We start from the raw sequence: 20,482 nt of genomic DNA, 5'->3' as shown, positions 1-20,482 counted from the left end.
GGAAGGCCTCAGAGTCCACCAGCCGGTATGGTAACAGCTGCCGAGCTAACAGTTCCGCCACGTCAGCTGTCAGACGCCGGGCAAGGGGGTGACTGGCCGAAATTGGCTTCTTCCGCTCAAACATTTCCTTCACGGACACCTGACTGCTGCTGTGGGCAGAGGAGCAGGAACCGCTCAAGGGCAGAGGCGGAGTGGAGGAGGGTGCCTGCGAAGGTGGAAGGGAGAAAGCGGCAGAAGCAGATAATGCACCTGATGGAGGAGGAAGAGGAGAAGGAGGGTGGCTTTGCTTTTGTGTGCTGCTGCTGCTTTTGCTCAGGTGGCCATCCCATTGCTGTTTGTGCCTTTTCTCCAGGTGCCTTCGTAAGGCACTTGTCCCTACGTGAGTGTTGGCCTTTCCACGGCTCAATTTTTGTTGGCAGAGCGAACAGATGGCTTTGGTCCGATCTGAGGCACACACATTAAAAAATTTCCACACCGCTGAGCCACCCTGGGATGTGGGCACTATGGGGACCTCAGCAGCTGATGCTGAAGGGCAAGTTGGCTGGCTGTACATAGGTGGCGATACATGGTGCCGGACTCTGCCACCAGCTGTTTCTGACGAAGAGCTGCCCCAGCTTCTTTCAGCAACTTCTCTCCTCCTACTACTCTCTGACTCCCCCTCTGAACTGTCCCCCTCTTCATCTCCTCTATTGGGAACATACAGAGGATCCCTATTACCGTCATCATCGTAGTCATCCTGCCCAGCTTCGCTTGCCTCAGACAAATCCAAACTTGCACCATCAGTAGGTCCTTCATCCTCCTGACACGTTACATCCATAGTGTTGCCGCGTAACTCAGACATATGAGCTGGTGAAAATTCATCTGGCTGTAACAACAATGGCTGTGCATCAGTGATTTCACCACTAAATAATTCTTGCGAAGTGTCAAATGCAGCGGAAGTGGTGCTAGTAGTAGCGCTGGTGGCTGAGCAAGATGAGGTGTTCTGTGTCGCTAAATACTCAACCACGTCCTGACAATCTTGGGAGGTGATGGGACGTGCCTTCTTCCGAGCACTGTACTGTGGGCCAGGTCCACACGAAATTACATTTACACGACCTCGCGCAGACCTGCCGGATGGCCTTCCTCTGGCTCTGGCACTACCTCTTCCTCTACCTGTTTTGTCCATATCAGGTATGCACGGAGTGGTATATCACACTGCGTGCACTCACGTAGGTAGGTGGGTTCACTTAACTGCACAGGTATGCGCACTGATGCGGTGGGTTCACTGAACAGAACAGGTATACAGTGGCGGGTTCACAGAACAGGTATGCAGTGGCAGGTTCACTGAACACAACAGGTATGCAGTGGCAGGTTCACTGAACACAACAGGTATGCAGTGGCGGGTTCACTGAACAGGTATACAGTGGCGGGTTCACTGAACAGAACAGGTATGCAGTAGCGGGTTCACTAAACAGAACAGGTATACAGTGGCGGGTTCACTAAACAGAACAGGTATACAGTGGCGGGTTCACAGAACAGATATGCAGTGGCAGGTTCACTGAACACAACAGGTATGCAGTGTCGGGTTCACTGAACAGGTATACAGTGGCGGGTCCACTGAACAGAACAGGTATGCAGTGGTGGGTTCACTAAACAGAACAGGTATGCAGTGGCGGGTTCACTAAACAGAACAGCTATACAGTGGCGGGTTCACTAAACAGAACAGGTATACAGTGGCGGGTTCACAGAACAGGTATGCAGTGGCAGGTTCACTGAACACAACAGGTATGCAGTGGCAGGTTCACTGAACACAACCGGTATGCAGTGGCGGGTTCACTGAACAGGTATACAGTGGCGGGTTCACTAAACAGAACAGGTATACAGTGGCGGGTTCACTAAACAACAGGTATACAGTGGCGGGTTCACACAACAGGTATGCAGTGGCAGGTTCACTGAACACAACAGGTATGCAGTGGCGGGTTCACTGAACAGGTATACAGTGGCGGGTCCACTGAACAGAACAGGTATGCAGTGGCGGGTTCACTGAACAGGTATACAGTGGCGGGTCCACTGAACAGAACAGGTATGCAGTGGCGGGTTCACTAAACAGAACAGGTATACAGTGGCGGGTTCACTAAACAGAACAGGTATACAGTGGCGGGTTCACAGAACAGGTATGCAGTGGCAGGTTCACTGAACACAACAGGTATGCAGTGGCGGGTTCACTGAACAGGTATACAGTGGCGGGTCCACTGAACAGAACAGGTATGCAGTGGCGGGTTCACTGAACAGGTATACAGTGGCGGGTCCACTGAACAGAACAGGTATGCAGTGGCGGGTTCACTAAACAGAACAGGTATACAGTGGCGGGTTCACAGAACAGGTATGCAGTGGCAGGTTCACTGAACACAACAGGTATGCAGTGGCAGGTTCACTGAACAGGTATACAGTGGCGGGTCCACTGAACAGAACAGGTATGCAGTGGCGGGTTCACTAAACAGAACAGGTATACAGTGGCGGGTTCACAGAACAGGTATGCAGTGGCAGGTTCACTGAACACAACAGGTATGCAGTGGCGGGTTCACTGAACAGGTATACAGTGGCGGGTCCACTGAACAGAACAGGTATGCAGTGGCGGGTTCACTGAACAGGTATACAGTGGCGGGTCCACTGAACAGAACAGGTATACAGTGGCGGGTTCACTAAACAGAACAGGTATACAGTGGCGGGTTCACAGAACAGGTATGCAGTGGCAGGTTCACTGAACACAACAGGTATGCAGTGGCGGGTTCACTGAACAGGTATACAGTGGCGGGTCCACTGAACAGAACAGGTATGCAGTGGCGGGTTCACAGAACAGGTATGCAGTGGCAGGTTCACTGAACACAACAGGTATGCAGTGGCGGGTTCACTGAACAGGTATGCAGTGGCGGGTTCACTGAACAGGTATACAGTGGCGGGTCCACTGAACAGAACAGGTATGCAGTGGCGGGTTCACTAAACAGAACAGGTATACAGTGGCGGGTTCACAGAACAGGTATGCAGTGGCAGGTTCACTGAACACAACAGGTATGCAGTGGCGGGTTCACTGAACAGGTATGCAGTGGCGGGTTCACTGAACAGGTATACAGTGGCGGGTCCACTGAACAGAACAGGTATACAGTGGCGGGTTCACTAAACAGAACAGGTATACAGTGGCGGGTTCACAGAACAGGTATGCAGTGGCAGGTTCACTGAACACAACAGGTATACAGTGGCGGGTCCACTGAACAGAACAGGTATGCAGTGGCGGGTTCACTGAACAGGTATACAGTGGCGGGTCCACTGAACAGAACAGGTATGCAGTGGTGGGTTCACTGAACAGGTATGCAGTGGTGGGTTCACAGAACAGGTATGCAGTGGTGGGTTCACAGCACAGGTATGCAGTGGTGGGTTCCTAGCACAGGTATGCAGTGGTGGGTTCAATGAACAGGTATACAGTGGCTGGTCCACTGAACAGAACAGGTATGCAGTGGCAGGTTCACTGAACAGGTATGCAGTGGCGGGTTCACTGAACAGGTATGCAGTGGTGGGTTCACAGCACAGGTATGCAGTGGTGGGTTCACAGCACAGGTATGCAGTGGTGGGTTCACAGAACAGGTATGCAGCCAGACAGGAACAAGTTAAGCCTAACTAATCTTTCCCTGAGAGACAGTCTGCAGCAGCTCGCCCTACTCTCACTAACGCAGGCAGCACACGAGTGACCGTAATGGCCGCCGCTGCCTGCCTTATATAAGGGGGGGTGGGGCTCCAGGGGCTAGTGTAGCCTAATTGGCTACACTGGGCCTGCTGACTGTGATGTAGAGGGTCAAAGTTGACCCTCCATGTGCATTATGGGGCAAACCGAACTTCCGCAAAGGTTCGCCTGCGGGACGCGAACGCGAACCACTGAAGTTCGCATGGAACCGTTCGCAGGCGAACCGTTCGGCCCAACTCTACTACTGTTGTGTCGTCTGCAAACTTCAGAACCTTAACAGATGGATCTGTGGAGATGCAGTCATTGGTGTAAAGTGAGTAGAGCAGTGGGGAAAGCACACAGCCCTGGGGTGCTCCAGTACTGACTGTCAGAGAGCTTGATGTGAGTTTACCAAGTCTAACACGCTGTCTTCGGTCGGTTAAGAAATCGGTTATCCATTTGCAGATGGATTCAGGTATGTGTAGCTGGGAGAGCTTGCTGTGCAGCAGTGATGGAATTATGGTATTAAATGCAGAGCTGAAATCTATAAATAAAATCCTGGTGTAGGTTCCTGAGGTGTCTAGATGCTGTAGTATATAATGCATACACATGTTCACGGCATCGTCTGCAGATCTATTAGGCCTGTAGGCGAATTGCAAAGAGTCCAGCAGGGGATCTGTGATGGATTTCAGATAAGTCATTATCAGTTTTTCAAATGCTTTCATGACCAATGATGTCGGGGGAACAGGCCTGTAATTATTTAAGCATGTAGGTTTTTGGTTTTTTTTTTGGAATTGGCACAATACTTGAGCTTTTAAAACAGGTAGGAACAATTGAGAGTTCTAGAGATGCTCTGAATATGTCTGTGAATACAGGCGCTAATTGATCGGCACAGAGATTCAAGCATTTCGCAGAGATAGTGTCTGGCCCCATTGCTTTCCTAGTGTTTTGTCTTTTGAAGAATCTATTTACATCTGATTGGCATATTGTTAGAGCATGCACATCTGGGGACAGGTTAGCAGATTGTGTCTGGTCTGCTGTGTTGTGTAGTTACTGAGGCACTGCAGGGGGTGGAGACGATGGCTGGCTGGAGGAGTGCTCAGTTTGCCTGTTACACAGATGTAAATTATGCAGACTGACTTGGTGTGTTTAGCTATTGTTGCTAGTGTCAGACCTGCAATAAAATGTATTCAGTTCATTTGCCAGCTGCAGGTTGTGTAGTGAGGGGGGAGATTTCTTCCTGTAGTCTGTAATTTCATGTAGAGATTTCCATATTGTGGATGAGTCGGCGTTGGAACATTTTTCCTCAAGTTTTTTAGAATAATCTTTTTTTGCGTCAGTGTGAGAGATCGCGGAAAAGCCGCCGCGAGTACTACTGAGCAGGCGGCTGATTCCGCGTCCAGTGCGGCAGTTTGCACGCGGAAGCGTGTGGCGGCAGAGCGGAACGCGGAAAAGCCGCCGCATGCAACAACAGTCAGGCGGCTGATTCCGCGTCCAGCGCGGCGGTTTGCACGCAGCAGCGTGCAGCTGGTGTGGCTGAGCCTGCTAGTTCACACAGGTTTAGGGCTACGCGAACGCGCGCGCGCCAGAAGTCAGGACCTTTATGCCAGCAGGAGATGTGTCAGCTGATCAGGATGATCAGCTGATTCCTGCTGGACTCCTGATTGGCTGAGTGGTTCGGGCGGGGCGGCAGAGTCCTGCAACTATATATACAGCTTGCTTGTCAGTTGCTGGTTGTCTGCCGTTGCGATCACTACGTGGAAGCACTCAGACCTTTAGTCAGATCCTACAGTGTGTTAGAACCAGGTGGACCTGGGAATTCACACTTAGCCAGTTCACTTGTACTGTTAATCTGTGTTATTATTCAGACTAGTTCCAGGGTGCTGAGACCAAGGACCTCGCACTCAGACTAGGCATTGTTTGATATCTGTTATGACTTATTGCTTTTCTGACTACTCCTCTGTCTTCTGATTCGGTACCTCGCATATCTGATCTGCCGTTGCCAGACCCTGCTTGCCTTGGATACCGAATCAGCCTTCTGTCTTTGTACTTTATCTGTCATCTCTGTTGCTGAACCCTTGCCTGTCTGACCATTCTCCCTTCAGTGGAACGTCTCCCACTGGAGGGTTATCTCTGAGGCTTGCCTCTCTGAGACACCTGCCCCAAGCAGACGATTACTGCTAGAGATCGAGATTCCTCACTCTGCCTGGTTAGAGGATCTCACGCACGGGGTTACCGTTCAGAGGTAACCACACCTCTGAGGAATTGCTGTGTGGTGGAGATTTCCACACTTCTGTGATTTATATTACTGTCTTTATTGTGTTCTTTTGCTGGTGCCCAGAGGTTAGCAATATATCGGATTATCGGTGATACTGCAGATCATCAATAATCGGGTATATATCTGCATTCTTGGTGATACTGCAGATCGCCAATAATCAGATTCTCTCTGCATGCTGATCCCGATCGTTAGTCAGTAATGGCTCTCTGCAGTTTGTATTTCGCAGCTTTGTAGAGGACTTTATCGCCTGTACGGTATGCCCTTTCTTTATCGAGGCGCAGCTTTCTAAGATGTGATGTAAACCAGGGTTTATCGTTATTGTACCTGGTGCACTTTTTTGTAGGGATACAGGACTCTTCGCAATAGGTAATATATGATGTCACAGCGTTCGTGTATTCATTTAGGTCACTGGAGGATTCTTTAAATATATTCCAGGCAGTTAAATCAAAGAAGCTCTGCAGTTTTTCTACAGCTTCACTAGTCCATTTCTTAATTGTGGTAACTACAGGTTTGGCAGTTTTTAATCTTTGGATGTATGTTGGGATAAGCTGTACAACAGCATGATCAGAGTTCCCCAAAGCTGCCCTGCTGGCAGAGTAATACAAGTCCTTAGTCGTAGTGTAAATAGGGGCAATATTATGTTAGCGTCTCGAGTTTTTATTTCCCTTTTAATGCATCCCAATAATAATGAATCACTTCGGCTGAGCGACTGGAGATAACATTGACCCCCCCACTTACCCCGCCTGCTACACATCACTCCTGTAATGCTTAGCCCCCCGAATAGTGCACAATTCCCATCGTGTATATGGGCCTTAACTATTACCTTATAGATGTGGCCCCACCTCCTCACCCTATGTGATTATTCTCCTCTTTTGGGACCCTCAGAGTTGCAGAGAGACTGAAGAAATGGGTCGTTGAGGCCCCCAAAACAGGAAAATTTTATACTTACCTTTCTGCAATTTTCCTTTCCTCATGCAACTCCATGACAGCATAGAAATGGGAGGAGGAACTGCCTATTCGTATGCTGTCATGGAGGCACCAGGGAAAGGTATGTTAGTGCAGGGAGGAAGCTCAAACAGTAAGGATGCTTAGATATCATCTGAGCTGTCTCTCCTTGGATATAGGAAATTGTTAATTAACAAGCAGCTTAGATAATAATTCAACTGGTGGTTAATTAATCACCAGGTACCACACCTGGTGAACTGGTAACAAGTAGCCAGGAGTTGAGCTGATTTGAAATTGATTACAGGGAGTAGCATCTAAAAGATAATATTGATAGCAGCTTCATGCAACGGAAACCACACAATGTTTTATACATCATTTATTTAATTTGTATGTTCTTATATTGAAAAATACAATAAAAAGCTCCTTATAAAAAGATTACTTTAAATAAAGGTAGCAGCCTCATAGTCCTCTTGCTGAGTGAGATGCTGGCTAATTGGTTGTAATCTATTGTCTTTTATTCTGTATTCTGACTGATGGGACATTTTTTGCTGAATTCTCCACAAATCCCCAGTCAGCTGTCCACAGAAGAGTGATTTCTGTACTGATTCCAAACCAGAAGCATGTAGAAAATAAACATTTCTAAAACCTAGGCAATGCATGGATAACTGCAAGGGAAGGACAAGAACTCCAGCTCAGGAATTGAAAACTCCAGCCACTGGAGATGATTCAATAAGTTCGCCTGGGGTGGAGAAAAGGGGAAAAAGTAATCCAATACAATAACATTTGTAAAGTGCTTGTCTCCCTATAGGACTCAAAGCACATAGATATGTCCCTGATGAATACATGGTTGCATGCTGGACTGGGTAACAGAGGAAATAGTCAGGTGTTCATAAATACCAGACAAAACAAGTGGCTTTTCAGTTTGGACTTAAATGGATGAAGATGTCCTGATTGAGTGTGTTAAGGATTTTAAAAGTGTAGGGGCAGCATGATAGAAGGCTCTGTCTCCAAAGGTTTTGAGGTGGACCCTGGGGGTGATCAGGTTATTAAATCCTTTTGATCTAAGATTGTGGGAGGTGTGGTGCAGTTGCAACAAATCATTCAGGTATTTAGGGCCTAGATTGTGCAAGGATTTGAATGTCAATAAGCCAATTTTTAAATAGAATCCTCCATTTTATTGGTAACTGTCATGGAACAGCCGTGAGAAATGCAGGCGAATCATGAAGATTCGCGCAGTCGACTTTCTGATTGCTTCCCGGTTAGATTTGTGCAGTCAGTTCAGCGATCAGAATGACATTGTTTCTTTTCCTGAAATATGTTTGTTGACCAGTGAAGTTAATGTTTGTGTAATTAGCTGGTTCAAAATAAACTTACAGCTGAGTGTGTTTGAGCACAATTTGGCCTAACCTACTTTAGAATGCAGAGAGCCCAGAAGACAGTTCACACGTACCTGTCACAACTCTGACCAGGTAATTAACCTCCTCACAGCTACCTGTGAATGACAGCATACACAGGAATAGTCAGGAAAACCCACAGCAGGGGGCCTATTCCAGAAACTGCAGGCCCATAGACAGAACGGCAGCAACACAGCATGACTTCGTCGTCTGGACAGCCCAAAGTGAAAATCTAGCGAGTAATTTTTTGGTAAGATTGTAGCAAAATGCCACTGACTATCTCTACAAAAATAACAGATTTAGGCGCAGTTGAAATTGCGGACATTTTAAGAGATTGTGGGAGTTCGTAGCCCATTCCTAAGCAGTGTTATTATCCACTGTGTATTAATCTGTTATCAGCGCAAATGTGGCATTTATCGGTTTTGAATTACAGCGGTTTATAAGTTTAAGCCTAAATCTCTCTCCAAGGACTTGAACTGTGATTGGTTTGTCAACCAGAGGGGCGGGCTTGGTCCCACCCCAAAACTAGGTTCCATAAAACCAGGATGCATACAAGGAGGGGCAGTCCTGCCCTGTGTACCATCACCTGATCAAGGCAGCCAGAGGACCATGTGACTGGTGGCCATTTGCCTAAACTGAAACAAAGGACATTTTCCATGTGTTCAGATTTCCCAGAAAGGACATATTTCACCTGACCTTAAGTATACATATTTTCTTCCATTTTTATTTTCATACTGTGCTACTAATGTCTCCATAATTGTTGATTTTAATGATTTTCTGTATATATTAATTATTTATATTGCATTAATAATAAAACAACTAAAAAGTCATTTTATTTGTTCAGCTACCCTTGCTATTCAGCCCACAAACTGAACCCTAGCTTCTGAAGAGTCGCTACTATTGTTGATAGCTAGATAAAATAGAGAGAGTTTAACCGTTTTATTTGCAGGTCTAGATTCAGCCAGTCAGTGGGATTCTCTCTCCCATGGTAACAGAGATGGTGGCAGCCTAGTATTTTGTGTTTAATAGATCGCACGCCTCCCTCTGGTTTGTCTGCTGCCAAAATTCCAGCGCTTTCTGTGCACCGATTGCGACCACAGATTGCATGTACTGTGTGCTGAAACAGATTGGAAGGCATTGTGCGGTCCAGCCACTAGGGCTTGTGACAGTAACCAGTGAAGTGGAGTGAGCGTAGGGTTGGTGTTATGTGGCAATGGCAGGGTTATTTTGTTAACAGCCTTGCAGCTGCATTCTGTACTAATTGCAGGTGGTGCAGGTCTTTGTTTGGAAGGCATGTATAAACAACATTGCAGAAGTCCAACGATGATGTGATGAAGGCATGGACCAGGGTTGGGAGGTATGAAGTGCTTAATTCTAGCAATGTTCCTTAGGTGAAAGAATGTCTTACAATTGTCAGTGATGCAGCAAACCTAGAGAAAAATTGTAATTGTCTGTTATTTGGTGTTTGCCAACCATCAGCTGGACCTTACTGGTTTAACCTCAGGGTTACATTATGGTCAGAGTGATTTTTATTCCAAGAATGTACATCATAGCTACCATTATGGCCATCTTTACAGGAATGATTTGATTAAAATCCCCAGTCTAGGGCCCTTGGTGCACTTTCAAGCTCATAAAGATGCTGCTCTAAGCACCAGCAGATAACGTATTCTCCACAACTTATAGACCACACTACAAAGCACTGTACTGAGCTCAGAACTGCATCTAGATGGATACAGGACCGAAACCTTGACTTTCAGTGAAAGGTGTTTACAAGGTAGTCACAGGAGTAGGCCTGACATATGGTAAGCAATACAGCCAGCCAAATAATGCTGAGTGGAGTTCATTTAGCTGAATTCTGTATGCATGTTAAAAATCTAAAGAAATTTGATTTAATTTTCTTCAGAACAAATCTAGTCTGCTGGCTGGAAAGGGACCCACTTCAGATTGGGTAAGCACTGACCCAGAAGAGGACAATCAGGACAGCCTGAAAGACCTTCTGGTTCAGCATGGCTCACCTTGGGAACTGGATGACAGCTGCAGTCCAGAGGCTCAGCACATCAGAGATCTAGCAGTCACATGTCCTGATAACATTACTGAAGAGTTCATCTACTCCTACTTCCGAACACTAAGAGTGGTAGACCAGGAGGTAGGTAGATATACTGTAGACACAAGTACTTCATTTAGCAATTCTCTTTACAAGGTACTAATATAAATATAACAGTATGTATCTAGACTGCATTGAATGACTTACTGAAATCTTTATATGTGACCAGGCATCAGTACATTCTCCCTTTCCAGACTTTAAGCACATTGATATTATGCATAGTGCAGTTCTCGCTTTCCTGGCATACAGTATTAGGTGTCTGCTTCTTTATCCTTGATGCTTACTGAAGCGGAGTATAGATAGACTGAGAAATTCTAGGTGTATTATGCTAACCATCGTATGGTGCTTTTCTCCTGTCTGACTCATTTTCCATCAGTATCACTCTGCAAACAGTATACTGTATCTTGCTAATACTTGACAGTGTGTTAACATTCAATCCAGGCTAAAATGCAAGTCAAGGATAGAGATGCATGTGGGGAACAGGACTAGAAGACAACTCTGCTGACTAAAATCACATCTGTAGGTAAAGGGGGGACCTTCATTTATTGGTCACTGTAGGGCTCCCCTTTGTCTCTAAGTTCCTTGAACGCCTGGCCCACCTATGCCTAATCAACTTCCTCAGTTCTAACTCTGGCCCATTCTACAGAAACAGCCCTCATTAAAGTGGTCAATAACCTTGCCGTTGCCAAAGCATCCATGACCTATCCTAAGCTTGAATCTCCACTTACCCCTCCAACCGATAGTTCACAACATCCTTTAACAACTCCTCCTCCATTCCTACACCCCTATCAGTTGGTGTTCCCCAAGGCTCGATCCTGAGTCCTGAGAAAATATTCCCCTCAATGTGATTCAATTTCCACCTGTATGCCTACAACACCCAGATATACCTCCCTACCCCGAATCTCTCCTCCTCCACAATGGACAAGGTCTCCACCTGCCTCACATCCATTTCCTCCTGGATGACCACCAGGTTCCTGAAGCTTAATCTGGACAAGACTGAGCTTCTCATATTCCCGCCCTGCACAGCTGCACCCCACCCAGATATGCATATCATGATCGACCACACTACTTTACACCCTAACCCCAAGCCTGCTGCCTTGGTGTCACCCTGGACTCTGCTTTTTCTTTTGCTCCCCACATCCAAAGTATTACCCAATCCTGCAACTTCCACCTCTGCAACAGCTCTAGGATCCGCTCCTACCATCCCCTGACACCATCAAACTCCTCATTCATGCACTTGTCATCTCCCGCCTGGACTATTGCAATTCCCTTTTACCTGGCTTCCCCTTAAACCGAATTGCCTCCTTTCAATCGGTAATGAATAAGACAGCCAGACTGATCAACTCCTTCCATCGCAGTGTATCCACAACTCTCTGTAAAGCCCTCCACTGGGTCCCTATCTGCTCCAGGATCAACTTCCAAATTCTGTGCTTCACCTACAAATCGGTGCACAGGACCTGCCTGACCTACATCTCCGATCTTGTCTACAGGCACAAACCAATCCTCCTCCAATGATCTGCACCTGTTCGCACCGCGCATATCTCACACCCATTCATGATTGCAGGACTTCACTAGGGCTGTCCCCACTCTCTGGAACTTGCTCCCACCAGCCATCAATGTCGCCCCCCACCTCTAATACCTTCAAACGAGCTCTTAAAACTCACCTTTTCATGCTTGCCAGAGCTAAACGGAAAAAAAAGAGGTAATTTGGCCGCCGACAATAGCCAATACCCAGATTTCTCCTAAATTGCGAGAACTCAGAGGGGGCATTAGCATTAATGCCACCTAGGAGTTTTCCGGTAGCAGGGTGAACAGTCTTTCAGCTTCACCCTGCTCCAAAATTTGTCCGAAGCTATTTTAAATGTGCGTCTCCCTCACTCCCGCATGTCTGTGCTTACAGAAGATAGCCAGAGTAGGGCTTTATTCAAGAGCCTTTCATTAGGATTGGTGCATACTTTCAGCTATTTGAGATCACAGAAGGGTACATGCACTAAACTGCATAAAAGGACTGTCAAAGTTAACAAAAATTCTAAATTTCAAATATATTTTCAGTAATTACTAACAAATAGCAATACAAAGGTTTTTTTATCTTTTCATTACTTATGAGAAGAAAATATGACATTTACAGAGAACAGTTTTCACTGTAAGCATTACTATGGAGGACTGTGTCCAGCACATCCAGCATACAGAAACAATCTTCACTAGCATAAGACACTGACTAAAAAGTCTTCAGAATTACAGAAAGTACAGATACAGCATGAAATAGAGTGTAAATAACTTATTTGCTGCTCCTGTGTCAGTGTGCTTCAGGCAGTTCTAAAGTAATCAGAGATTTCAGCTAGGAAGAACTCATTCTGGATGGGGGGGGGGGGAATACAGTAGGACTGAAGATTAATCTATGTTTTGTGCGCTTACTCTATATAGTGTAAACAATCGCTATCCCAATGTGACAAGAATTAATAAAAGACATAAAAGAAAAAATCAAAAATCATTAATAAAAGTCCTTTGTACAGTCCAAAGACTAATTTACGTGTCCACGGATCGCTGCACCAATCATCAAGCATAAAATGTATATAACAGTTCTCCTTTAAGATGCTGCGCTCACATGCACTTGCAATCTTCTTATAGTTGTGTCACTCAAAAATAAATAGAAATGAAACCATAGCGTAATACTGTATTGTAACAGTGCCGCATCCCTCAACACCCAGTGCTGGAAGTAATAATGATAACTGCTTGTGTGTCCACCGCAAACCACCAGGTTACACAGGTCCTCACCATGTGATATCGCTGCCAGCCACAGACAGCAATAATAGCACCTCCACACCTTTAGACCTTGTATATTCTCCCAAGTGCATCACAGACGGCCCCACCACAAGCATACGTGGCCTCTCACCTTCTGCTTCGCTGCCCAAATTATAAGACAGCAACTGCGCTCAGCGTCCCAGCGGGATTTTCACAGCCAGCCTCTAGCAGATACACTCCACAGGAACAGAAGCTTCACATCAGCCTAATAACTGAAATGCTCCACATAGCGTAAAACCATCCACTTTAATAAAAATGTATATAAAAATAGTGCACTCACATATTCCCAATAAAATCAAGCATATCATATACAATCCTCCACGCCAGCTCTGTCCGCCTGTAGCTCCGCCCTACGCGTTTTCGTGGATGCGCACTCATCAGGGGCTCACGCCGCAGGAAGTGATGTCAGTGGAGCGCACGCTGGAACGAGGAAGAGGTGAGTGATCCCCGCCCGTTGCCTCTTATAGCTGCAGCCAGCGACGTCACTTTTTAAAGCTGGAGGGGAGCTGAGGACGGGGGACCCAGGTCCGACCCCCCTCCCCGCCGCTAGGCCCAATATCCCCTTTCTGCCCGCTATCCCCTCCAGCTCAGGCAGCCCCCCACACCCACGGACGGGCAGGTGCTGACCCCCCAGAAGTACCGCCTGAGGCAAATGTTTCACCCCGCCTCATGGGTGGGCCGGCCCTGCTTTTAGCCATAGGCCTTGAACAAGCATGTTAATCAGGTGTTCTGACTGAAGTCTGACTGGATTAGCCACATGCTTGTTTCATGTGTGTAATTCAGATACTACTGATGCCAGATACATCAGCATGACGTCTGGGTAACTGCTATTGTTTAAAAAGAAATCAATATGGCAGGCTCCATATGCTTCTCACTCTCCTTAACCTCCTGAGCGATAATCCCGAGCTGAGCTCTGGGTATATCGCGCAGGAGGATTTCTCAGGCCCTGGTGGGGCGATTTGCATACATTTTTTTTGTTACACGCAGCTAGCACTTTGCTAGCTGCGTGTAACTTCCGATCGCCGCCGATCCGCCGCCGCTCGCCGTGCCGCGCAGCCCCCTCCCTCCCCGACCCCTTGCGCAGCCTGGCCAATCAGTGCCAGGCAGCGCTGAGGGGTGGATCGGGACTCCCTCTGACGTCACGACGTCCATGACGTCGGTGACGTCATCCCGCCCCGTCGCCATGGCGACCGGGGAAGCCCAGCAGGAAATCCCGTTCTGAACGGGATTCCCTGCTTACTCTGATCGCCGAAGGCGATCGGAGTGGGTGGGGGGATGCCGCTGCGCTGCGGCTATCATGTAGCGAGCCCTGGGCTCGCTACATGATTTAAAAAATAAAAATTTTTAAAAAATAGTGCTGCGCCACCTCCTGGGCGATATAATTGTATCGCCCAGAGGGTTAACCACCCTGGCGTTCTATTAAGATCGCCAGGGCGGCTGCGGGAGGGTTTTTTTTAAATTAAAAAAAAACTATTTCATGCAGCCAACTGAAAGTTGGCTGCATGAAAGCCCACTAGAGGGCGCTCCGGAGGCGTTCTTCCGATCGCCTCCGGCGCCCAGAATAAACAAGGAAGGCCGCAATGAGCGGCCTTCCTTGTTTTGCTTACATCGTCGCCATAGCGACGAGCGGAGTGACGTCATGGACGTCAGCCGCCTCCGATCCAGCCCTTAGCGCTGGCCGGAACTTTTTGTTCCGGCTACGCTGGGCTCAGGCGGCTGGGGGGACCCTCTTTCACCGCTGCTCGCGGCGGATCGCCGCAGAGCGGCGGCGATCAGGCAGCACACGCGGCTGGCAAAGTGCCGGCTTCGTGTGCTGCTCTTTATTTGATGAAAATCGGCCCAGCAGGGCCTGAGCGGCAGCCTCCGGCGGTGATGGACGAGCTGAGCTCGTCCATACCGCCCGGCTGGTTAAAGGCTGGATTGTCACCATAAAAATCAAATTTGAACAGCAACTGGTCTGAGTGTATTAAGTGATAAAGATGCTAATCCTGAATTTAAAACTTTCAAAACTTTTTTTTGCTGTTATGGTCTGGAGTTATCACATACCTTAGGAGCACTGGCACCTTAATTGCCATTGCCATCGGCTGGCACAACAGTTGCATGCTGGGGGGTATTTTTATCTATAATATATTCCTCCTCTTCCCTTTATTTCCCCTCCTTCTAATGACATAAGACAGTGCACTTTCTAGTATAGTCCTCAGTGGGAGTGTCTGAAGACTCTTGGAGGAGGGTGGGAAAGAATACACAATTAGCAAGAGGAGAAAAAAAGAGTGAGGGAGAAAATGTCAGGAGGTCAAAGGTAACCAATATTGAAACTGTCTGTAATAGGATTCTCTGCTTTTCCTTTATAAAATTCACAGGAATCATAACGTGGACAGTTCAATACATCTGTTCTGTAAGTAGAACTAGTATTTATCTACTTACCATATGTGTTTTTTATTTCTAAGTTAACATGGGTGTCACTTGTTCTTTAAGGAAAAAAATCATACAATCTGGATTTTACAGTGGCTTTAATTTACTTTTTAGTAGATAAACACATGTAGTTATCAGTTCTATACTGGGTTGTGCCTGAATTGGCAGCGGTGGTGGAGCACAGCTGCCATCTCTCTGTGCCAGCTACTGCTGGGAATTTCCTAGAGTGACTGCTTGAGTAAATGGCAACCTGACACCTTTCAGGCACCCCATAACAATACTGCCATTCCGCTAAAGAAAAGATGATTCAGGAGGATACAAATTGCAGCCAGCCAGGCACAGCAACCATGCTATCTGAAGTTACTAATTGCCTTGATACTCTGACTGGGAAAACTGATTATCTGCAGTCACACAAAGCCCACAGTAGAAAAAAAAAAGCATCTCTGAAAGTGAGCACCACATGGTACTGATTGTAAAAGTTACAGCTTCCCACACTTTTTAATGAGATATTTTAAGACAAAATCAAATGCCTTGAAAGGCAGACATAAACCACAGCAGAAGGAGTGAGACTTGCATACTGAACCTTCCAGGGGACTCCAAAGGCTAAGAACTTACTTCTTTAATTGAAAAACTACTACTGTACTTGACTTTCTTCCTCATGTTGATCCTTGCCAGTGTCTTGTGCAGAAAGAGGTCACAATATCCCTTCCCAATGCATCTGAATTGCAGCACAGCCGAGGACGTTCATTTTACATTTCTAAGTTACGCATTACAAGCAATCAATCAGGTATTCCGAATGCACACATTAAATTTTACATTCACAGGGATTCAAAGGGAATAATACAGAAAAAAAGATAATTTAAAGCACTGTGCATCTGGAATGAGAATTTAAAGTGTACCCGAGGCAATATGTGACATCAGGTGCGTTGCTAGCCCCAAAGATCAGTGGCATGTGCCCCGGATCTATTTTGTGGTTCCCCGGATGTCCCCCAGGCAGAGTAGAGCCACCACAGCACCCAGCACGGCACCACAGCACCCAGCATGGCATTAGAGCATGCAGCATGCCCCATAGAGGCACAATAGCACCCAGCATGGCACCACAGCACACAGCAATGGGTGGGTGCTATGGTGCCTCTATGTAGGCATATTGGGTGCTGTGATGCCATGCTGGGTGCTGTGATGCCTTTATGGGGGCATGCAGGGAGCTGTGGCTCTTCTATGGGACCATGCTAGGAGTTGTGGTATCTCAGTGAGAGGCCCGTGGGAGCCAGGGGAGGGAGTCCACTAGAAGGTTAGGGAATGCTATGGGGGGACTGGCAGCAGACCAGCTCACCCAGCAGAAAGCCAGACCAGCCAGCACAGAAGCCTGGTAACTCTGCCTAGTTATGTTTAAGTGACACTGCCTATTTATGTGATATGCTGCATTTTTGTTTTGTATTAATGGAGAGGAGGACTTCATCCAAAATTTTGCTAGGCAGGCCTACTTAGACCATTGTTAAAGCGGATCCGAGATGAAGAACTAACTATAACAAGTAACTTGTCTATATATTTTATCTAAAGTTTAGATAGTTTACACAGCATATCTAGCTGCAAACAGCTTCAAAAGTTTATGAATATTTATTCCTGTGAATCAATGAGGGCAGCCATGTTCTGTTTGTCACATTACCACAGGCTGAGGGCTGGAGATGCTATCAGCTTGCCTCTGTGTCAATTCAGTCCCCTCTTCTCGTCCCTCCTCCCCTCTGCCTCTGAAATCAATGGCTAGTAACCTCATTCTTCTCCAGCCCAGACTGAGCTCCCATAAGCCCTTGCTACAGTGCTAAGGCACAAAAGGAGCTGTGGGCGAGGCTTGTTTAGTTTATAGGGAATTAGAGTATTAAAACAAAACAAAAAAAGTATTTGGCTTGAGGAATGCCCTATAAACTATATGAAAGGAACACAATTATGCAATGAGTAAAAGTTTATCTCGGATCCACTTTAAGTTCATGTAAATTTGGCTCCACCCATGACCACACCCACATTCCAGTGCATGGCCACACCCATCTTCCGTCTGGAGTGCCCAAAAGTGCCTCGGATCTCTTAGGATCCTAGGAACGCCTCTGTGTGACATGATGAGATAAACATGTGTAAGTACAGTACAAAACATACAGTATTATTAAGCAGGCTGTTTTACCTGTTTTATTTTGCTGCCTGAAAGAATTAATTTCTGAGCATGGACATGACATCTTCTGTCTTGTCGGTAGCTTGTCGGGAATATAGTAAATGGCAGAATACAACTTCTGAGAGCAGGGAAGAGATAAAATACATGAACTATTGACCTTTTTCTAACTCTGTGACACTTAATAGGCTGCCACTGATTAGAGACAGTAAAACATTCAACCTATATTGTAAATGTTTAAATATAAGAGAAAGCCTTGAGATACTTAAAAAAAGATATATATATATATTTTTTAGGAGTAGGATAAATATAATTGTTTATCTCAGTATATTTTCACCTCGGGTTCACTTTAAGATGAGAATTGGTGCAGTTCTTCTCATACCAGATAAAATCACCTAGTAGCTGGATGCTCTTAAACATTGTTTGTAAAGTCAATAAACCACACATGGTTGTATAATATTTTCTTCATAATATTAGTAGAAGTCATCAGGATTCTTCTTAGCAACCCTCCTTCTTATTCCTCTGCCCACCTCTTGCTAGAAATCTCAGGTCTCATGTCCTCTTCCTTGCTGCCAGCCCTCCTCTGTTGCGTTGTCATCTTGCTTGCAGTCTTCCTCTATGTTGACTGTAGAGGCATTCAAGTATTATAATCCCATCAGCCTTGCCTATATGTACAAATTTGGTAGGATGATATCAAGCCTAATTTCATTTTCTGCTGCTACTGATTTAAAACAGCCGCATTGTTCTTCCAAGTCTGCACATGAAAGCAGGGCCCTTGGGAATACATCAGTTGAGCACTGGAGTTTAAAGATGACAGACTGCTCACAGTGTCCCTTCAATAAACACAGTGCAAGACTGCCGGAAAGCTGACAAAGCAATGGGGAAGCGCTGGCTGTAAGAAATAGGGGGTGATTTTTCAAGCAAGATGGAAGGAGACATCTAACACCCTAACAAATGCAACATGTGGATGGAATATCAAGATGGGGGTCCTGTGTTAGGAAGATGATAAAGTATTTGCAAACAGTGAAAAAATATTAACTTTAGTTTACTGACTGAGAGAGAAAGTGTATAGTTTACAGCTGCAGTCTACAGAAACCTAAGCCTCATTCATCCTTGTTCATGATCATGCAGATAAAGTGCAATTTTGTACTACATTATGATGAATGTTGATGTGGCAAAACTCCAGAAATATAGGCAAGCAGAGCATGAACAGACACGTACTATTACAGTCAGAGTTGTAGTGGAGTATTGTACCATGTTAGCCATCAGTAAAAGAAAGAAGTTTTGAATCAGGATTATACCATTTATTGGCTTTATAGCCGAAATCTTACTCCTTTTCTTCTAAGTTAGCCAATAAATAGTATCATCCTGATGTAATACTTTCTATTACAGTGAGAGGTAAACTAAATTACATTTAATAGCAGCTAGGTTTTTTTTCATATAGCTACCCGAGATATAAATCCAACCCTGATGCAAAATGTTGGTACGGTAATTTAGGGGAACAGAGATCATTTTGAGACGATCTTATATGAAGTATAACGTTTCTTAGCAATCCTCTCCACCTCTGTGTGTTTGATGTACATCTGTTTTCCTTCATGCAGATAACAGAAGCAGATGCTGATCTGCTTAAATTTTGCAGTCTTGAAGAACTTGTGTTAAGTGCCAATAGGCTCACAACAGTAAACTCCTCCAATCTTCCACGGACACTGAAGGTGAATATACAGCTGTCACTGTCACTATGAAACTTGTACCAGTAAAATCACGTTTTAACCGAACCTCCTGTCATATATTTCAGGTTTTGGAGTTGTGTTCAAACCACATTTCAAACCTAACAGATCTTACTGTAAGTCCCCCTCCAGACCTTCAGCATCTGGGCCTTGCCTATAACAAGCTCCAAGAATCTTCAATAAGCTCATATCTGACAGCAGATTTCTGGTAGGGTGTTTGGAAATAATGCAAAACTTAGTTGGAATAAGTTATTTGTATAAATGTGTTTCTGTCTTTTCCTGTGGCATTAAGCTGACAGTTTTCAGACCAGCATGACAATGGAATCACTATGAACTATAGTGCAAACAGGCATAGATAAAGGTATTTGCTGTAAGACATGGCTGGGAATATATTAGGGGGTGCTGAGAGGTTCCTGGTCTCACCTTCCTTCCAAAATCTGAGCGTTATTTTGTAACTGTAGCTAAAGAGTATTTTTTATATATTTGTAAAGTGCAGATTTGCAGGACTAAAGAGCTCAATTTTTTTTAAAGATTCTTTATTTATAGAAAAGGAATTTTGTAGAAAAATACAAATACGTACATACAAAAAGAGAAAGTCTCAAAAAAAAAAATACATAACATAGTGTGAACAAACCAATGTAAAAATAGTCAATAACAGTGGTAACATTTGCAAATAAAGGTATAATGGTTCATAAAACGTTTGCGTTAATGACAAAACAGTGATTTAAGGTTCATAGCGAAAGATGGCAGCAGTGAAAAAGTAGCTTCATGCTAGCCTTGTAAATAATGGGTAAGGGCCTGTTCACACTATATGCGTTCCTAGCCGTTTTCAGGGAACGCGTACTGGTACCAAAAACGCATAGAAACGGCTCCTAATGCTTTTGAATGGCCTCGTTCACATGTATGCGTATGAGACGCATACGTTTCTCATCCGCATTGCTGCACGCAGTTCTGTGCGATACGCAAAG

The 20,482-nt window shown here is 45.6% G+C and overlaps 1 protein-coding gene across 3 annotated transcripts in view; it reads left to right on the top strand.

Annotated features, from left to right (window-relative positions):
• Positions 1-20,482, top strand: part of LRRC43 (leucine rich repeat containing 43) — a 65,610-nt gene that overhangs the window by 8,927 nt on the left and 36,201 nt on the right. For all 3 annotated transcript variants that reach the window (XM_068271615.1, XM_068271614.1, XM_068271613.1), the window contains exons 2-4: positions 10,215-10,457; positions 19,389-19,499; positions 19,583-19,722. In XM_068271615.1, coding sequence (XP_068127716.1) covers positions 10,215-10,457; positions 19,389-19,499; positions 19,583-19,722 — 494 coding nt within the window. The remainder of the gene's footprint in view (positions 1-10,214; positions 10,458-19,388; positions 19,500-19,582; positions 19,723-20,482) is intronic.

This window comes from Hyperolius riggenbachi, chromosome 1 (assembly GCF_040937935.1).
Source record: "Hyperolius riggenbachi isolate aHypRig1 chromosome 1, aHypRig1.pri, whole genome shotgun sequence".
NCBI lineage: Eukaryota > Metazoa > Chordata > Amphibia > Anura > Hyperoliidae > Hyperolius > Hyperolius riggenbachi.
This window is presented reverse-complemented; position numbering and strand designations above follow the sequence as displayed.